At 49.2% G+C, this 21,605-nt stretch overlaps 1 protein-coding gene across 1 annotated transcript in view; it reads right to left on the bottom strand.

Annotated features, from left to right (window-relative positions):
• The window catches only part of IPMK (inositol polyphosphate multikinase), a 97,569-nt gene extending 82,556 nt beyond the window's left edge, over nucleotides 1–15,013 (bottom strand). The window contains exon 1 of the mRNA XM_069753543.1: nucleotides 14,714–15,013. Coding sequence (XP_069609644.1) covers nucleotides 14,714–14,834 — 121 coding nt within the window. The 5' untranslated portion in view covers nucleotides 14,835–15,013. The remainder of the gene's footprint in view (nucleotides 1–14,713) is intronic.
• Between the last annotated feature and the right edge of the window lie 6,592 nt (nucleotides 15,014–21,605).

A 21,605-nucleotide genomic window follows, 5' to 3' on the forward strand; every position in this document is an offset into this window, starting at 1 on the left:
GTGCAGTATTAGTGCTGCACATGGTGGCTCTTTCAGTAACAAACGCCTAGGGGGGGGGGGGGGGGACAGGTCCCCTTACATTTTAGTTGTGCCAGCGTGGCGGTCGCATGACACGTTGCCGGATACACAGCTGGGGATCAGCTGACGTTACTGAACCCCAATAACAGAGGAGCGACTGTTGACTGTGCACACAGCACTTCCAGGCACCAACTGGCGGTGTTAGAGCCCAGGGACAGCAGGAGGAGCAGATTGGAGGTATTGCCGCACACACAGCTGGGGATCAGCTGACGTTACTGAACCCCAATAACAGAGGAGCGACTGTTGACTGTGCACACAGCACTTCCAGGCACCAACTGGCGGTGTTAGAGCCCAGGGACAGCAGGAGGAGCAGAGGAACAGAGTGTAGGCCGAAGCCTGATTGGAGCAAGTTGAAAGGAAACCTTTAACCCCCCCCCCCAAGACGTTTGTAGCTGAAAGAGCCATGTTGTGCAGCACTAAGGATGCAAAAGGAAAAGGTTGCTCTTTTAATTATGCTCCTTGCAAACACCGAAGTAAACACTAAAAATGTGTCCCTTTATACCGTTAAACCGTTCCGGAGGTGCGAATTTCCTTCGTAATGGGACACAGCACAGCTGTCATTCCTATCCCCTTGATGCCGTGCGCTGCCTCCTCAGCGTTGTTTTAAGCTGCCACGGAGCCTGCGCTGTTCTGTTAGCCCTTGGCCATGCCCAATTAGCGCTGCCTGTCTTCTGACATAATTTGGTGTCAGGCTGTCAGTGCCTGTGCGTCCACGCTGCTCCAGATCCCACCTCGCAGTCTCATCTAACGTAATCCCACTGCGGGCCTTGGAACCATGGGCATGCACAGTGCATAACCTCGACTCTCACTCCCCTCCTTCCCTCTTCTTCAGACTGTGCGGTGTCACGGCCGTGGCATGCTAGGGATCAGCTGACGGCGCACAGTCTAAAGAAGGCGGAGGGAAATGAGCGAGAGCCCGAGGGGAAGATATGCACTGCGCATGCCCATGGATCCCAGGCCCGCAGTGTGACTCAATCAGAAGACACTGCGAGGCGGGATCTCGGGCAGCGCGGCCGCACAGGCGCAGCCAGCCTGACACCAAATTATGTCAGAAGACAGGCAGCGCAAATAGGGCATGCCCAAGGGATAACAGAACAGCGCAGGCTCCGTGACAGCTTAAAACAACGCTGAGGAGGCAGCGCATGGCACCAAGGGGGTAGGAATGACGGCTGTGCTGCGTCACATTACGAAGGAAAGTCCCAGCTCCGGGACGGTATAACGGTATCAGTGAACACATTTTATAAGTGTTAAGTTCTGCGTGTGCAAAGAGCTAAAAAAAAAGAGCTACCTTTTCCTTGTGCAGCATTACTGCTGCACAAGATGGCTCTTTCAGTAACAAACGACGGGGGGGGGGGGGACAGGTTCCCTTACATTTAGGTTGTTGTGCCAGCGTGGCGGTCGCAGGACACATTGCCGGCTACACAGCTGGGGATCAGCTGACGTTACTGAAACCCAATAACACTGGGTCGTATGTTTTTACTGTGCAGCCTGCACTTCTGAGCCGCAACTGGCGGTGTTGGAGCCCAGGAATAGCAGTTCAGGTGGTAGAAAGATGAACACAGCAGGAGACCTGGATGACACCCAATTACTTAATCAGGCAGAGGAGTGGCAAATTCCTGCGAGATCCAGGCCTGGTTCATTTTCAGGAAAGTAAGCCGGTCAACGTTATCGGAGGATAGTCGCATGCGACGGTCTGTTAGTACACCACCTGCGGCACTAAAGACACGTTCCGATAAGACACTAGCCGCAGGGCAAGCCAGCACCTCCAATGCATACTGGCTTAGCTCTGGCCATGTATCCAGCTTAGAGACCCAAAACTTGAACGGGGAAGAGCCGTCTGGGAGTACAGTAAGAGGGCAAGCCATGTAGTCTGTCACCATCTGACGGAACCGTTGCCTCCTGCTGACTGGAGCCGCCGGTGATGGTGTAGACATTTGGGGCGGGCACACAAAAGTGTGCCAGAGTTGTGCCATACTGGGCTTGCCTTGGGCAGAGGCACTGCTTCTGCTCCCTCTTTGGGCAGAGCCTCCCCCACTGCCTCGACGCACTGAGCTGCTTTGTAAAGCACTAGCAGCACTCCTCTCAGTTGGACAGGAGAAGATGATGGAATTCACCAGTGTGTCGTGGTACTCCCGCAATTTACGCTCCCGGGTCAACGCAGGGATGAGGTTTTGGACGTTGTCCCGGTAGCGAGGATCGAGGAGGGTGAACACCCAATAATCAGGCATGTTGAGAATGTGGTCGATGCGGCGGTCGTTTCTCAGGCACTGCAGCATGAAATCCACCATGTGCTGCAGAGTGCCAACCGGCCCAGAAACGCTGTCCCCTGCTTGAGACATGATCTCTGCCCGCTCGTCATCACCCCACCCTCGCTGTACACACTGACCACTGGACAATTGTGTCGCTCCCTCCTCTGGACGGAGCTCTTCCTCCTCCATTGACTCCTCCTCATCCTCCTCACAAATTGGCCCCTGCGTACCCCTTTGTGAGGAACCACGTGGCGCTGACTCTCCAGAAGCTGATGGAAAAGGTGACTCCTCATCCTCCACCTCTTCCACCACATCATCCCTTAACCCTTGCAAAGTTTGCTGAAGCAGGCAGATAAGGGGGACAGTCATGCTGACTAGTGCATCATCTGCACTTGCCATCCGCGTGGAATAATCAAAAGGACGCAAAACCTGGCAGACGTCCTTCATAGTGGCCCACTCTGTGGTTGTGAAGTCTGATCGGCGCTGACTGCGACTTCTTTGCGCCTGATGCAGCTGGTACTCCATAACTGCTTGCTGCTGCTCACACAACCGCTCCAACATATGTAACGTGGAATTCCACCGGGTAGGTAGGTCACATATGATGCGGTGTTCCGGAAGGCGGAATCGGCGCTGCAGAGCAGCAATGCGGGATCTGGCCAAGCTGGAACGCCGCAAGTGAGCACACTCTAGGCGGACCTTGTGCAGCAGGGCATCAAGATCCGGATAGTCCCTCAGAAAACTCTGCACAACCAAATTGAGCACATGTGCCAGACATGGGATGTGAGTGAGGTTGCCAAGGGCCAAAGCTGCCACCAGATTTCGGCCATTGTCACACACTACCATGCCTGGCTGGAGATTCGCTGGCAGTAACCACACATCGCTCTCCTGCTTTATGGCATTCCAGAGCTCCTGCGCTGTGTGGCTTCGATGCCCCAATGAAACTAGTTTCAAGACGGCCTGCTGACGTTTGGCCACGGCTGTGCTCATGTCGGTCATAGGTAAACGTTCACGGGTCCATGTGGGGGTGGACTGTGACGGATCCTGCAGAGAGGAATCAGAGGAACTGGTGTAAGAGGAGGAGTCGATGCGTACAGACTGGATTCCTGCAATCCTTGGAGTGGGCAGGACACGTCCTGCGCCACTCGCACGATCTGTACCTGGCTCAACAACATTAACCCAATGGGCAGTGAGGGAAACATATCGCCCCTGTCCATGCTGACTGGTCCACGCATCGGTGGTGAGGTGGACCTTGCTACTGACGGCGTTCAGTAGCGCATGTTTTATGTTTGCCTCAACATGCCTGTGCAGGGCAGGGACAGCCTGCCTGCTGAAGTAAAAGCGGCTGGGCACCTTGTACTGTGGGACTGCCAATGCCATCAAGTCACGGAAGCTGTCAGTCTCCACCAGCCTGAACGAGAGCATTTCCAGGGACAACAGTTTGGCAATGCCTGCATTCAGAGCCTGTGCTCGGGGGTGGTTGGCCGAGAATGCCCGCCTTTTCTCCCATGCCTGTACTACCGATGGCTGTAGAGTAGACTGGGAGTGTGAGGATGACTGGGAAGGTGGTGCTGTGGGTGGAATTACACAAGGTCTCTGGGAGGAAGCCAAACCAGCTGTGCGTGAGCTGGAGGAAGAGGCAACACGAGCTGAAGAGGTGGTAGCTGCCGCTGTTGGTTGGCCTACATCTTCAGTGTGTTTCTGTAACTCCACCGCGTGCCTGGTCCGCACATGTTTCCACATATTTGTGGTATTGAGGTTGCTGACATTTTTCCCTCTTTTTACTTTATGATGACACAGCTTGCATTTGACAAAACAAATGTCATCTGCAACTGTGTCAAAAAAGGACCAGGCACTGCAAGTCTTGGGAGCGCCCTTTTTGGCTTTGGAAAGAGACAGGCTCCTAACGGGTGCCAAAGTGGAGGCTACAGGCTCCGCAGTCTTCCCCCTCCCTCTCCCTCTTTGGCCCGTAAGAGGAAGCTCTTCCTCTGAGCTGCTCCCACCACCTTCCTGTTCCTCACGCCACGATGGGTCAAGGACCTCATCATCTCCACTACCCTCTGCCACCAACTGCTCCTCCTGGGTAGTCTCAGCAGCACAGTACGCACGAGAAAGCGGCACCTGAGTTTCATCATCAGATGCGTACTGCGCTGTGGTCACCGGAGGCACTGGCCCACCTGCCTCTTCAGAGTCAGAGAGATAAAGCTTTTGGGCATCACTGCACACTGCCTCTTCTTCCATTTCTCCAATGCTGCTTGGCTGGCCCCCTGTTTCCAAGCCAAGAGATTCAGAGAACAGAAGTAGAGACGGCTCCTGTCCTGGGCTCTCTGACTGCCTGGCCAATTTGGCAGGTGGTGAAGAGACAGATGGCTGCTCTCCAGTGCTCTGTGCCTGAGAGGATGTGGCACTAACTGAAGTCGATGCCGAGGCGTTAGCTGCCATCCACCCGACAACGGCTTCAATTTGGTCTTCACGCAGCAGCGGTGCACGGCGCTCTCCGACAAAGCTGCGCATGAAGGACTGTTCCCTGCTGAAACTGAGTGACGACGAGTCACCGGCGCCCGCAGCAGGCACAGAATCACCACGTCCTCTCCCTGCTCCTCTCCCTGCTCCGCGCCCACGCCCACGTGCCTTACTCCCTGCCCTCTTCATCTTGGTTGACAGATAAAGATAAGCAGAAAAGTACTAAGGCCTTAGTGTGCTTATTCCTGTAATGCTCCTCCTAACAGGTGTAAGAAACACTAATGTTGTAAATTGTGGACTAAACTTTATTATTTTTCAAATGTGGCCTACACAAGTGTAAGTTGTGTTTGGTGAACTTAACCTTTTTTTTGGTGCAGATCGGGCTACAGAGCTAGTTTAAATCACACGGAGACCGTGCAGACAGCCGTAAACGGCGCTGCAAGGCCAAGAAACCCTCCTCTAGGTTATCCTATATAGTGTTTTTCCACTATTTAGCTGGATACAAGTGGAAAGACACTAATAGGAATTTTTTTTTTCAAATTTTAAACTGGCTGCACTATTTGAAAAAAAGGAAATTGTTTTTCAAGGTATGAGGCAGTAACGCACCCTGAGCTGAATCCAACCGGCTATGGCTGCACACAGACTACAGGGCGAGCTGGGCTCACACGGAGACCGTGCAGACAGCCGTAAACGGCGCTGCAAGGCCAAAAAACCCTCCTCTAGGTTATCCTATATAGTGTTTTTCCACTATTTAGCTGGATACGAGTGGAAAGACACTAATAGGAATTTTTTTTTTCAAATTTTAAACAGGCTGCACTATTTGAAAAAAAGGAAAATTTTTCTCAAGGTATGAGCCAGTAACGAACCCTGAGCTGAATCCAACCGGCTATGGCTGCACACAGACTACAGGGCGAGCTGGGCTCACACGGAGACCGTGCAGACAGCCGTAAACGGCGCTGCAAGGCCCAAAAACCCCCCTCTAGGTTATCCTATGTAGTGTTTTTCCACAATAGAGCTGGAGACTGGTGGAAAAACACTAATAGGAAATTTGAGAAAAAATGTGCAGCAGGCTGCACTAAGAGCAAAAAAGAACAACTGTGTGAGGCAGTGTGAACCCCCCCTGAGCTGAATACAACCGGGTATATGGCTGCACACAGACTACAGAGTGAGCTGCACACACACACACACACAGAGACCTTGCAGAACGCTGTTAAAACAGCGCTGCAAGGCAAGAGCAAGGTGAACAGTGAAGAACACACAGCGTTTTGCTAAATTAGCCTTTGGAAAGGAAAATAAAGCAATTAGCTAGCTCAACTGGCCCTCAGTTAGAACACAGCGTCCTGTCCCTAACTGAAATCACAGCAGAGTGAGCGCAAAATGGCGGCAGCGCTTTTTTATAGTGCAGAGTGACATCATTTCAGCAGCCAATCCAAGCCTTGCCAGTACTTACATGCCCACCATGCTAAACAGGATGTGCCCACACTTTCATTCATTCCTCATTGGCTGCTGCGTTCAATTTGAATTCTGGGAACTTCCGATTCCGGTATCCGATACGCGGGAAGTATCGGAATTCGGTATCGGAATTCCGATACCGCAAATATCGGCCGATACCCGATACTTGCGGTATCGGAATGCTCAACACTAATGATGATGATAGGGAGGCTTCTGACAGTACCGTCTGGTCACTTTCGGAGTCTGACATAAGTGTTGGTGTTTTGGACTTAGCTTTACGCGGTATTTCCTGGGTCATATTTTTAAGCTCCTCTCTAATAATGGCCGTAAGTCCGTAACGGACACTGTCGCTCCCTGAGTTGTTTCCTTGAAACAGTCTTTGCACAGTTTTTTGGGGTATGAGTCCGGAAGGGGCTGGCTACACAAGGCACATTCCTTATGCTTGGACTTTTGTCGTTTTTTAGACTGGGCGTAATAAGTAGCGAGAGAGAGAGAAAAGAGAGAGAAATAGGGAGACAGCGTCAGCTTAATAGGCAGAGTTTAAACACTCACCCAGTGAAGCGAATAGTACCGGATCAGAAGGCCGAGATCCTGTTCTGGAACCGTCACTCTTACGAGCGGACTCCGAGGATCCTTTGGTGTGATCTTTGGTGGGGGGCACTGGATCTCCAGCTGTGGGGTCCATGGCACCTGGGGATGACATGTCTGCATCGCCGCATTATTGTTTCTGGGCGTTTTTAAATAGTGCGCCCTTTTTCCTCTTTTTTTTTCCCCCTGCGCAATGCGCATGCGCGGGTTGCCGCTGGCTCCCCCGCCCCAGATCCGGCCTAGGCGCCCCGGAAGTGACTCCTTCAGTTCCGGGGTAGCCAGTATTGCGGCGGTCGGCGCATGCGCGGTCCGGGATTCAGCGCCGGACCGCAATGGAGATTCTCTTACCCGGCTCCTTGCCGCACCGCACGCCGGAGAAGACGCCGGGCGGCCCTCCCCGGACCCGGCCGTCTGCTCCATCCACCAGCTGAGGAGGGAGCCGTCTAACGGAACTCCCCCGACGCTGCTTCTGAGCTGCAGCCCCTGCCGTTCTCAAGGATACCGCGCAGGCGGCATGCTAGCCCAGGTATGTCCTGTAGTCCTGTCGTTCCTGGATTGTTCCCGCAGGAACAGGAAACCTAAACTGAGAAGAGGCGGACCGCCCCCTTTTATTTCTCGGTAGGTTTCCTGTTCCTGCGGGGCGGATCCCTCTCTCCAGTGGGGTGCTGTCGTGGCGAAAGGGAAAAATTAAAAAGGGGCCTTTGGACAAAAGTTGGCAGTCACTTTACGCACATTGTCACAATGATATTACTTTCACAAGCAGTCATGTGCCAACTAGGCATTTTCAGCTTCTCTCAAAAGGAAGAGACCAGAGAGCTGTTGAGACTAGTCGGCAAATTGCATGCACGGTCAGGTGAAAGCCCGCCTGCACAGGCAACACCAGAGACTCGCGAGTGCGCACATTCATGAATCAACAGTTCTGTAAAGTCATAGAAATCCTGGACAAGCTCTTTAAATATCACTGCGATCAACTGAAGGAGCAGAAACAAGAACCACAGCACTGGTGCCACCATACAGGGGGTGAAAAGCCACAGGACTAGGCTCCACATGGCACCCTCACTGATCAGCTGTTTGAAGGTCTTGTGGCAGACAGAAGTAAGCAGGGTAAACTCCTGGCAATCAGATCGATGAAGTTGGTCACCCACTGACCCAATACTGAAAAAGGTTTGGTTTTTTAGTCCAAAAAAAAAAACAAAAAACCTTTAAATCAAGGTGCCAACTAAACAGGACAGTAAAGCGCAGGCCATTCAGCAAAGGTAAATGGTTTCCTTGAAAGGAAGTTAATGCAACATCAAGTATGTCAGCACTTTCTCAATTCAGTCTTGCACACACAGACCATGACACACGCTCTTGAGTGTTGTGCAGCTCTCTGCAATCTTAGAACTTGTGGCACCTTCACCAGGAAGCCTCATTATGGGGCAGTTAACTTTGCTGGAGTTCTGCATGAAGGCATCAGTGCAGACCTCTATTGATTCACAGAGCAAAGGTAAACCCTGTAAAATAAACATTTCACAAAAGGCGCGGCTGCGAATGACCATGCTGAGCGATATCCTGCTGGGTAAAATGGAGGGCAGAGAGGTATTACCAGAAGATGAGGTGCCATCAGGCTCAGAGGTGGGAGCCTAATCCTACTAAAGAATGGCTACGTTCATAATAGGCGTTGTGTCAGCTGTTTTTTTTGGCAAGAAAGAAGCTGCAGGAAAAAAAAAAAAAAAAGATGTATTTCTTGCTTTTTCTGGGGGTTTTGTTGCTTTTTTTTTTAGCATGCTAGATTTGTCTCTTGTGCATGCTGATAAAGTGTCGTCCCCCCCCCCCCCCCCCCCAACATCACCACCCATTCATTTCAGTGAGTGAAAAACACACACAAAAAAAAAAAAAAAAAAAAAAAAATCTTAAAGAAGTGACCTGCTCCATTGTACAAAAAAAAAAAAAAAAAAAAAAAAACCGTGGGTGCATGAGATTTCTGAAATCTCAGACACAGATGATACTGTAAGGGTATGTGCACATGATCTGAAGTTGCTGCAGGTTTGACACTGTGTACTTTTGCAGCGTCCAGATGTTACAGCATAGTGGATTTCAAGAAATCCCATACCCACTATGCGTCCACACACTCACGCGGATCACCCGTGGAGGCCGACATGCAGCACGTCTTTCCAGACCGCAGCATGTCAAGTTTTCTTGCAGATATGCTAGTCTCCGCAAGAGAAATCTCAGCCATAGAATGTAGTGGATGCAGTAAAGCCGCACGGTTCAGTGAACACATGCAGATATACAGGTGTTCAACAGACGGAAGCGCTGTGGACACAGTGAACATGTTCTGCGTCCAAAGCACTGCCACTTCCGGATCGTGTGCCCCCTGCCTAAAAAACAGCTGACAATTTGCATTAAAAAAAAAAAGCATCAAAAAGACGCTGCAAAAACGCCATTTGTGAACTTAGCCTTAGTCTAAGTTCACATTAGCGTTGCGCCGCTGTTGCGTCGGCGACGCAGCGGCGACGCGCCCCTATGTTTAACATAGGGGACGCGTGCGTCTTTTTGGTTGCGTTTTTCGCCACGTGCGTCGTTTCCGACACTGGCGTCGGACGCACGAAAACGCTACAAGTTGCATTTTCTGTGCGTCCGATTTTGGTCAAAAACGACGCACGCGTCGCAAAACGCGCGCGTTTTTGCGCGCGTTTGCGCGCGTTTTTCGATGCGTCGCGCGTTGCGTCGCCGACGCAGGGCGGCGCAACGCTAGTGTGAACGTACCCTTAGAGAGTTGCCTGGCCAGCACTTCTATCATGCACACAGAGTTTGTAATGATACACGGAAGTATAAATCAATTACATAAATGTCTTCCACTTACAAATGTGGTGCATCATGCGTCCAAGCTGTACCAGTCTTACAGCAAATGACCCTGGTTCTTGTACAGGCGCCGCGCAGTAATGGTCAACAAAGCACACTGCTAGTACAATAATGTGAATACAGCCTTAAGTTAAGGTACCTTCACACTAAACGATATCGCTAGCGATCCGTGACGTTGCAGCGTCCTCGCTAGCGATATCGTTCAGTGTGACACGCAGCAGCGATCAGAATCCTGCTGTGATGTCGTTGGTCGGGGCTAGAGGGCCAGAACTTTCTTTGGTCGCTGGATCTCCCGCTGACATCGCTGAATCGGCGTGTGTGACACCGATTCAGCGAGGTCTTCGCTGGTAACCAGGGTAAACATCGGGTTACTAAGCGCAGGGCCGCACTTAGTAACCCGATGTTTACCCTGGATACCATCCTAAAAATAAAAAAAACCAAACGCTTCATACTTACCTTCCGCTGTCTGTCCTCCGGCGCTGTGCTTTCCTGCACTCACTGTCAGCGCCGGCCGGCTGTAAAGCACAGCGGTGACGTCACCGCTCTGCTTTCCGGCCGCTGTGCTCACAGCCAGTACAGAGGAGCACAGCGCCGGGGACAGACAGCCGAAGGTAAGTATGAAGCGTTTGTTTGTTTTTATTTTTAGGATGGTATCCAGGGTAAACATCGGGTTACTAAGCACGGCCCTGCTCTTAGCAACCCGATGTTTACCCTGGTTACCGGCATCGTTGGTCGCTGGAGAGCTGTCTGTGTGACAGCTCTCCAGCAACCAAACAGCGACGCTGCAGCGATCCGGATCGTTGTCGGTATCGCTGCAGCGTCGTTTTGTGTGAAGGTACCTTTACATGCACATGGAGGTTATGGGGGGGGGTAGTGTGGGGGTTTTGAGGCAGTCAAAAACAAGTTCTGGTGGAAATCGCTTGAGGAAACAATGAACAGACAGAGAATGTCACGTAAGGACATTAGAACTCTGAAGGTGTTAAAAGAAGTTACATAAGAGAACAAGTGCACAGCAACACGCTTTTCACATTGCTGTATATTATGTCTACTGTATGGAACACTTTCAGGCCGAATCTGCTTGAGAAAGACGCCAAGTATATATATCCTAAAAGTCTGCAAGGTGCATTTCCAGCAGAAAGTGTAGAAGTCCAGTGCTTTCTACAAAGTCATGAACTGGGAGATATTCATATCAGGCAGCAGTAAAGAGCACAATTTTCACACCTAACCTCCATTATTGTCTGAACACTACAAGTGGGTTTACACTAACATTAGATGGCAGACTAAAAGACCCCCCCATGTCCTGTCTACCTCAGGCTCCTCGCTTTAATGACTTACCACCAAGCTTGTATAGGGGTAGGGAAACAGAGGGTAGTGGACAGCGTGTTCCCAAAGACTGCGCATGGTGATTAGTAGGAGTCTGACAGAAAATTACTTTACAAACCAAGCACAGGCGCTCAGAACACCCTGGGCAAGGCAGAGTTAAGTCCCTTTTACCAACCACCTCTGCTCCAGGTGAGGAAGAGATGCAGATCAAGTAGGCGGAAAGGTGCTCTAAATAGTTTGCCACGTCAAAGGTGCAGCAAGGAACAGAGTCATTCTGTGCTGCCATACTTTTAACATTTTGAGAACTGAAGGAATATTTGTCCCCAAGTTTTAAAGGGAAACCAATTTGATTGGTACTCAGAGATCGAGGAGTCATCCAGCACTAACTTTCACATACGGAGGCGACATTGTGCAGCCAGACACTCAGGTCTTGTGTGTAGCTCAGGTCTTCTAGCAAGTAGGAGAGGGGTACAAGACCTGGTAGGTGGCCACGGACAGCGCCTTCACCGGCAAATGTGAAAGCGGGAAGTATTAGATAACCCCCATTAAGGGTCTACAATGTCGACTTTCATTGAAAAGAGGCAGAAAAATGCAACACTTCCCTTCTGCCAAATATGAAAGAGTTCAGCTCAGAAAAAGTGCGGCAGCTTCATAAATACGAGCAACACCATGGACAGCGTAAATCAGCCCTTCACATTCATCACAGAGCAGTAATCAACTAGGATTAGAAGTGTCACATCCTTTCGTCTCAGCACCAATGAACAACAGCCCCAATCATCTCTGTTCACTAAAGTAAAAAATTATGTCCTTAGACAGCAAGTTTTTTTTTTTTTTTGATTGCTTTTTGAGGGTTTTTTTTTTGCTTTTTTTTTTTTTTAAGCAGCAGACGCAATAACTAGCTGATCAAAGCAGCAGCGCCCCCCACCCCCCATGGCTGAGGAATTAGCCGAACACATCCTCTTTATGCAGGGTAAATAAAGCATTAAAATTACATATATCCTTACAGCTGCAATTTTGGAGAAAGTAATCTGACCAACGGAGAGGTTTTCCCCCATCAGCTAATATAGGTCATATAGTGACACACGTCCATTATCAACTTGTGACTTTCCAGAAAGTAGCAGTGCCGACTACAGTACTACAAAATACGATGACGCTGGCTCATTGCATGAAAGCCCCTCCAAAACCCACTGTGGTCAGATGACATCTCACAAAGTTACCACCAGCCTGATCTGGCACCTCCCCCGACATGACCATTTTAGTAATGAATTGTTCTCCAATATACAAAACCCACGGCTCATCTCTTAGATCTGTTTGATGCAGTCAGTTATTCCGCCTACAAATCGTAAGTAACTGACAGCTGGGCGTTACCTGTTAGGGGGTGTGTCCTGTGCACTGGCTGTCCAATCAGTGCTGACAATGCCAGAGTGTAGACACGCCCCTGAGGTAGGTAATCCAGATGTGGTAATTCATTCATGTGCTTCTAGGAGGAATGGCAGAGGAACGGCCCAAAGCAGAGGACAGAGAAAAGATGCTCCAGAACTATTAATTCATGGGGGAAATATAATAAATATTGTTCTGTACAGGAGTTTAGGGGAAGAAAAGATCCCATCACCCCTAATGAAAATAAAATGAGATAAATCAGTCTTGAAAGGGTTATTCCACTAAATACATTTGATAAATGTATGATTGATCGAGGTCTGACTGTTGGGACCACCAACGACCAGGTCACACAGGGGTCTTTGGAGGTAATGTTAATAGTAGTGCACGTATGTAGCCACTTCTACATTCACTTCTATGGAGCACAAACAAGTTGATATCCTTACACACTGGAGCTCTTCGGACCACTTCTCAGGACCAGCGAGTGTCGCAGTCAGACTCACAGCCATCATACATTTAAAGACAAGTGTTTTCACATCCCTTTTAAGGTTATATGCACACGTTGCGGATTTTGCTGTGGATCCGCAGCAGATTGGCCGCTGTTTTCCATGTGTTGTACAGTACCATGTAAACCTATGGAAAAGAAAATCCGCAGTTCACATGCTGCGGAAAAAATGAGCAGAAACTCAGCATTGTTTATTCCACAGCATGTCTATTCTCCGTTAAGGCCCCTTCACATTTAGCGACGCTGCAGCGATACCGACAACGATCCGAATCGCTGCAGCGTCGCTGTTTGGTCGCTGGAGAGCTGTCACACAGACCGCTCTCCAGCGACCAACGATGCCGGTAACCAGGGTAAACATCGGGTAACTAAGCGCAGGGCCGCGCTTAGTAACCCGATGTTTACCCTGGTTACCATGCTAAAAGTAAAAAAAAAAAAACAAACAGTACATACTTACCTACAGCTGTCTGTCCTCCAGCACTGCGCTCTGCTTCTCTGCTCTCCTCCTGTACTGTCTGTGAGCCGGAAAGCAGAGCGGTGACGTCACCGCTCTGCTTTCCGGCTCACAGCCAGTACAGGAGGAGTGCAGAGCGCAGCGCTGGAGGACAGACGGCTGTAGGTAAGTATGTACTGTTTGTTTTTTTTTACTTTTAGCATGGTAACCAGGGTAAACATCGGGTTACTAAGCGCGGCCCTGCGCTTAGTTACCCGATGTTTACCCTGGTTACCAGTGAAGACATCGCTGGATCGGTGTCACACACGCCGATCCAGCGATGTCTCCAGGGAGTCCAGCGACGAAATAAAGTTCTGGACTTTATTCAGCGACCAACGATCTCCCAGCAGGGGCCTGATCGTTGGTCGCTGTCACACATAACGATTTCATTAACGATATCGTTGCTACGTCACAAATAGCAACGATATCGTTAACAATATCGTTATGTGTGAAGGTACCTTTAGGATTCCGCAGCGGTTTACACCCGCTCCATAATAGGAGTCCGCAGGGGTAAAACCCGCATAAAATCCGCAGTGTGGTTTCCTTGCGCATTTACAAAAAACAGTGTAGAATTAAAAAAAAAAAAAAAAAAAAGGCACACCATTCTGCAACCTGTGTACATAGCCTAACAGGAATATTCCAGTTGGAAGTAGAGCTGCGGCATCTGTAAGCCAAACCTCCGACCTCACTACTGAGCATGTGCATAAAGTGCAGCACAGGTTCATCTCATCTATGACCCCCACAGCACTGGTCACTACTGAGCATGTGCATAAAGTGCAGCACAGGTTCATCTCATCTATGACCCCACAGCACTGGTCACTACTGAGCATGTGCATAAAGTGCAGCACAGGTTCATCTCAGCCAACAGCCGAGATTCTTAGATCAGGAGCAGAACAGACATTTATAGGACATTTCACAACTTTCCCAAATTCTTATGAAAACATTTACAGCACAGCCTGCATGGTACTACTGAACCCAATTTATATATTTAGCAGTCGGTCGACTTTATAGCGACTGTACGGTCCTGGTCAGAAGACACAATCATCATCCACAGGACCATGTACATATCGGTGGGAGAAGGTCCGGCCACAGGGGCTCTGGGCCACCGATGGTAAGAACTGGGCACTGTCGCTCCATGCATTCTCTACAGGATGGCACTTGCCCCCTTCTGGCAGAAGTGGGGTCCCTGCAATGTAAGTGACCACACACCCCATGATATTAACCCTGTACGGGTCTGCTCTCCAGCCAGGACAGTAGTGCACATAGGAGGACACAAACCCATAGTCCCCAGCATCCCCCATCACAGTAGAGGCACTAGCGCCCCCTGCAGCGCTCAGCAATACACACCGACTTTATCCTTGCCGTACATGTGGCCAGCCACCTGATGCGACAGCGGGACGCAGCCATTGAGTAACTTGTGGTCTTTCTCCGCGGGGGTCTCGCCGGCACTGTGCTGCTGGGTGGCCATGCTGCAGAGAGGAGGCGCCCCCGCACCGCTCACCGGCCGCACTCCTCCTCCACGTCCCCGAGCTCCGGCATGCCGGGCGCCGGCTCAGGTACACACGGCACCGCACACGGGCGCCGCTGCTGGGCTCTGAGCCTACTGCGTCACCGCGTTACTTTTCTGGCAGCTTCGGAACCGCCCACCTCCCCCTGCTGACGTCACGGGCGCTCACACGTCGCGTTTGCCCGTACAGAATGCACACACTGGCCGCTCCGCAGCGTCACCAGGGGGCGTGGTTCCCATGCAAATCACGGCAGCGGGCTTGGTGCTGTGCTGGGTGCGAGCGTTAACCATTCTGTCGCCGGGTCAGAATGAAGGCAGGGCCGCGTGTTATCAGCAGGTATATACCTAGAGTGCAAAGGTCGCGTGTGCAGATAATGTCACTGCAGGGCAGAGGCGGCGATGGCGGGCACCACAGCTTCATCTGGAGGAAAGCACCGGCCGTATGCTTTTGTATGGAAAATCGACTTGCTGCTCACATGTTCAGTCTTTTCAGCGTCTTTTAACCACTCAAGAGGCCACATGCACACACTGCGTATTTGGTCAGTATTTTACCTCAGTATCTGTGAGCCAAAACCAGGAGTGGGTGATAATACAGAAGTGGTGACGTGTTTCTATAAGGGTATGTGCACACGTTGGAGGATTAGCCTTCGGAATTTAGGAAGGTGCGGTTATGTTGCGTTTATGAAAGCTAAATAAAGATCTATTGGTATGTGCACACGTTGCGGATTCTCTGCGGATCCGCAGCGTTTTTTGAGGTGCAGAAACGCTGCAGATCCGCAACTGATTTACAGTACAGTGTAAATCAACGAGAGAAAAAAAATGCTGTGCACACTTTGCGGAAAATCCGCTGCGGAAATGCTGCGGTTTAAAAGAAGGAGCATGTCACTACTTTTTTGTGAATCTGCAGCGTTTTTGTACCCATTCCATTATAGAAAACCGCAAGGGTAAAAAATGCAGCAAATCTGCAAGAAAACCGCAGCAAAAACACAAAAAATGCTGCGGAACCGCACAAAAACCGCGACAAATCCGCAGGTGCGTTTTCTGCCACGAGAGGCAGAATCCGCACCAGAAATTCCTAAGGCTAATCTGCAACGTGTGCCAGTCACTTGCAGATCTGCAGCGTTTCTGCGCGGAAAAAAAAGCTGCAGTTCTGCAGGAAATCTGCAACGTGTGCACATACCCTTGTTGACAAAAAAAAAAGAATTGTGATGTAATTTCTTGTCCAACCTCCTTTTTTACATTTGTCCAACCCACACTCCATTACACAGATAGATAGATAGATAGATAGATAGAAGGAAGGAATGAGGCCGGTGTCACACTAGAGAGTTTCACGGACGTATGAGAGGCGCAAAAACAACGCATTGCACACGGACCAATGATTCTCTATGGGGCAGCTCCTATCTGCCGTATATTTCACAGCCGCATTTTACGGGTGTAGAAAATCGCAGCATGCTGCGTTTGTCAGCGTATTGCGCAAAAATTCCGCCAATGAAAGACTTGCCAACGGATTACATACATAACACTGTTTTGGGAACATTTCTGCGTATTGCGCCCGTAAAAAATGGACCATATTGTCCGACGCCAAGTGTGACGCCGGCCTGAGATAGATAGAAGGAATGAGATGGATAGATGTAGATAGATATATGGATAGTTAGGCTACTTTCACACATCAGTTTGTTTCCATCAGGCAGGATCCGGCAAATTTTTGAAAAAACGGATACGTTGCAAATAGTGAAAAACTGATGCAACTGATCTGGTTTTTTAGAAGAAAAAAAAAAAGAGAGAAAATATGCATGATTTGAATGGAAACATGCATGAAAAAACGGATTTGGAGGCTGGATTCATCATTTCACATCTCAGTTTCATACGTTTTTCACCGGATCCGTCGCTGTGTGTTTTTTCGCCGGACAGAAAAACCTTTCCTCTGTATGTGTTTTCCATCTGGCGGAAACAGCTTTTTTGACGGATCTGGCAAAAAACGGATGAAATGTGTGTTTTTTCAAAACTCGCTGGATTGTGCCAGCCGGCAAAAACCTGATGTGTGAAATTAGCCAGATAGATATATGGATAGAAACATCTATGTACAGTATCTATAGATCTATCTATAGATAGATCTATCAATATATAGGCCAACGTTGATAAATGAACATAAGGAAAAAAACGGGAGAAAAAACGGCGTGGGCTCCCGTGAAATTTTCTGCGCCAGAGGGGGAAAGCCAACGACCGGGAGCCAATATTTGTAGCCTGGGAAGGGGGTAATACCCATGGCCCCTCCCAGGCTATGAATACCAGCCCTCAGCTGTCTGCGTAGCCTTTACTGGCTATTAAAATAGGGGGACCCCCCAAAAAAATGACATGGGGTACCCCTATATTTTATAGCCAGAAAGGATACGCAGACAGCTGGGGGGTGATATTAGCCTAGAGAGGGGCCATGGATATTGCCCCTCCCCCCCCGGCTACAAATACCAGTCCGCAGCCGCCCCAGAAATGGCGCATCTGTAAGATGCGCCAATTCTGACACTTAGCCCCTCTCTTCCCACACCCGTGTAGCGGTGGGATATGGGGTAATAAGGGGTTAATGTCACCTTGCTAATGTAAAGTGACATTAAGCCGGGTTAATAATGGAGAGGCGTCAATAAGACGCATATCCATTATTAATCCTAGAGTAGTGAAAGAGTTTAAAAAAAATAAAGACACAGCCAGAAAAAAGTATTTTATTAGTCTTAATTTAACCATACTTACCATACTTCAGCGCCTGCAAAAAACGTAAAATAATAAACCGAATACTACCTGTCCGCCGTAGTCCAATTAATAACGAGTGTCCCACAACGATCTCCCCTATAGAACAGTGACATCGGGTGATGTCACTGCTCTATAGGACCCTCAGTGACACACTGACAGTAGACAATGGCTCCTGCAGTGCATCACTGAGAGGTTACCTTAGTTCACTGGTCTCACTTTTTGGCATTTGCTGCGTGGGAACTTTCTCACACAGCAGTGCCAAAAGTGAGGCTAGGGACTATTTTTTACAGTGGCGGAGGAATACAGTGCGGAAGAATACCTTCCTCCCGTCATTGTATTCCTGGGGCCCCTAGAGAGCGGTTGCATCAGCTGATGCTGCTGTTCTCCACGGGAGATCGTCGTGGGACACTCCTAGATTTCTGCGGATCAGGGAGTATATTGTTTGTTTTAATATTTTTTACAGGTGACACTGGCTTCGGGGAACAAAGTGACAAGTGATGGTGAGTATGTACTCTGTTATATGTACTGTATGTCTATGTATGTTATATGTTGTATGTTCTGTCATATGTTGTATGTACTGTCATATGTTGTATGTACTGTCATGTTGTATGTTCTGTCATATGTTGTATGTTCTGTCATATGTTGAATGTAAGGTCATATGTTGTATGTTCTGTCATGTTGTATGTTCTGTCATATGTTGTATGTACTGTCATATGTTGTATGTACTGTCATATGTTGCATGTTCTGTCATATGTTGCATGTTCTGTCATACGTTGTATATACTGTCGTATGTTGTATATACTGTCATATGTCGCATGTTGTATGTACTGTCATATGTTGTATGTACTGTTGTATGTTGTATGTACTGTCATATGTTGTATGTACTGTCATATGTTGTATGTACTGTCATGTGTTCTATGTTGTATGTACTATCATATGTTGTATGTACTGTTGTATGTTGTATGTACTATCATATGTTGTATGTACTGTTGTATGTTGTATGTACTATCATATGTTGTATGTACTGTCATATGTTGTATGTACTATCATATGTTGTATGTACTGTCATATGTTGTATGTACTGTTGTATGTACTGTCGTATGACTACGTTCACATTTGCGGTGTTGGGCGCAGCGTCGTCGACGCATACCGACGCATGCGTCATGCGCCCCTATCTTTAAAATGGGGGGGCGCATGGACATGCACCGGTATGCGTTGTATTGCATTTAACGACGCATGTGTCATATTGAGGCACAGAGAGGGCGCAGAAAACGCTACTTGTAGCGTTTTCCCTGCGCCGAAATTCCTGCTCTGTACGATCTTATGACAACGCATGCATCGCAAAACGCTGCCTTGTGTAGCCAACGCTGCGCCCAACAACGCAAATATGAACGTTACCTATGTTGTATGTACTGTCATATGTTGTATGTTATGTGATGTGTTATATGTTGTATGTACTGTTGTATGTTATATGTTGTATGTACTGTCGTATGTTCTGTTGTATGTTCGTGTTTTTTGGGTTTTTTTTTACATTCAACACATTAGCCGGATATTGGGACTACTATTGTCCCATCATTGGCTAATGTGTAAATCACTGTCACTGTAGCAGGCATAGCCCGATGGGACTTGTAGTCCCATCGGACGATGTCTGCACGCGTACACACCCCCAAGGACCCTGACAGCCCAGCACAGACCCCCCACAGCCCGGCACAGACCCCCCACAGCCCAGCGCAGACCCCCCACAGCCCAGCACAGACCCCCCACAGCCCAGCACAGACCCCCCACAGCCCGGCACAGACCCCCCACAGCCCGCCGCAGACCCCCAGCAGTCTTGCACAGACCCTCGACAGCCCGTCGCAGACCCCCGACAGCCCGCCGCAGCCCCCCAGCAGCCCCGCACAGACGCCCGACAGCCCCGCGCGATCGCTGCAGACACAAACACCTGCATACAGACACGCACATCTTCCCCGCACACACACAGTCTCCGCCCACACACACAGTCTCCGCCCACACTCCGCCCACACACTCTTCCCCCCTCCTGATCTGCAGCGTTTCTCACAGCAAAACTGCAGATCTTTTTTACATCTGCGGTTTTGCTGCGGATGTGCCTGACTCAATGCAAGTCAATGGGTGCAGAAACGCTGCAGATCCGCACAAATAAATGACATGTTCCTTCTTTTAACCCGCAGCGTTTTCAGTGCGGAGTTTTCCGCATCATTAGCACAGCATTTTTTTTCCATTGATTTACATTGTACTGTAAATCACTTGCAGATCTGCAGCGTTTCTGCACGGTAAAAAACGCTGCTGATCCGCAGGAAATCCGCAACGTGTGCACATAGCCTAATACTTTCCCTCTGATTGTTCCACTCTTGGTTTGGGCTTACGAATACTGAGGTAAAATACTGACCAAATACTGAACGTGTGAATATGGCCTTAGGGTACGTGCCCATGATGCGGGATAGCAGCGGTTTCACCACAGCTCCCCTACATCCACAATACAAGCACAGTGGATGGGATTTATAGGAATGCTATGCCCACCGTGCTTCTATTTAACCCTGCGGTGCATCTCCGCTGTGTAGTTTTCCCCATGGCTGGTCATTAGATGCGGTAAATCCACAGAGATCACTAAGAACATGCGTCATTTCATTAGTACACAGCGTTCTGGAGGGAAGAAAAATACCCTGCGTCCAAAACACCATGAGTTCTGGGTTATTTTCTTATGCTGCGTATTTACATAAAAATGCAAGTAACCTATTTTACTTAAAGGGAACCCGTCACCAGGTTTGGCCGATACAAGATACGGCCATCACCTTTCAGGGCTGATATACAGCATAATGCAGTGTATCTGCCCCCAGCCCGATCTGGAAGATAAGAAAAATAAGTTTTATTATACTCACCCGGGGGCCGTCCGGTCCGATAGGTGTCGCAGGTCCGGCACCTCCCATCTTATGACCGCCGTCCTCCTGCTTGCGTCATCGCCCTCCTGCGCAGGTGTACTTATCTGCTGTGTTGAGGGCAGAGCAAAGTACTGCAGTGCGCAGGTGCTGGGCCTCTCTGACCTTTCCCGGCGCCTGCGCACTGCAGTTCTTTGCTCTGCCCTCATCAGGACAGATTAGTGCGCCTGCGCAGAAGCGTGGTACTGGAAAGCCATGACGCAAGCAGGAGGACGGCGATCATAAGAAGATGGGAGGTGCCGGACCCGCGATACCTTTTGGACCAGACCGCCCCCGGGTGAGTATAATAAAACTTATTTTTCTTTTTCAGGTCGGATCGGGGGCTTATATACAGCATTATAGAATGCTACAAAACCAAATAAAAAACAATATGTGCATATACCCTAATGAAAATAAATAAGTAAAAAAGCAAGTGCATTAAATAGTTAGTATAGGGTACTTAGTAAACACTGTTTTTGATTTAAAAAAAAAAGCATAAATCTGTCCCACCGCAGCAAGGTGCACCCAATTAGGACAGTAACTACTCTCTAATCTTCCAAGCTATGTGCACACGTTGCGGATTTGATGCTGTGGATCTGCAGCAGTTTTCCCTGAGTTTACAGTACCATGTAAACGTATGTAAAACAAAATCCGCAGTGCTGCAGGAAAAAAATGCGCGGAAACGCAGCAGTTTTTTCCGCAGCATGTAGCATGTCAATTCTTTGTGCGGATTCCGCAGCGGTTTACACCTGCTCCTCAATAGGAATCCGCAGGTGTAAAACCGCAGGTGGAATCCGCACAAAAACTGTGGTAAATCTGCAGGTAATCCGCAGTGCGGTTTACCTGCAGATTTTGCAAAAACAGTGCTGAAAAATCCGCACACCGATCCGCAAAGTGCACATAGCCAAAACCTACCTTGTGTGAATAGTAGCAGAGAGTCACCGGGACCCATCCGGACACCCAACTTTGGAGGAACTATATATGAACTGCCAGCTCAGTGAAAAGGGGGCCACACCCTATTTGTACTGAATGCAATAATACCAAAGAAAAACTGAAA

The sequence above is a fragment of the Ranitomeya imitator genome, chromosome 2 (assembly GCF_032444005.1).
Source record: "Ranitomeya imitator isolate aRanImi1 chromosome 2, aRanImi1.pri, whole genome shotgun sequence".
NCBI classification, from domain to species: domain Eukaryota; kingdom Metazoa; phylum Chordata; class Amphibia; order Anura; family Dendrobatidae; genus Ranitomeya; species Ranitomeya imitator.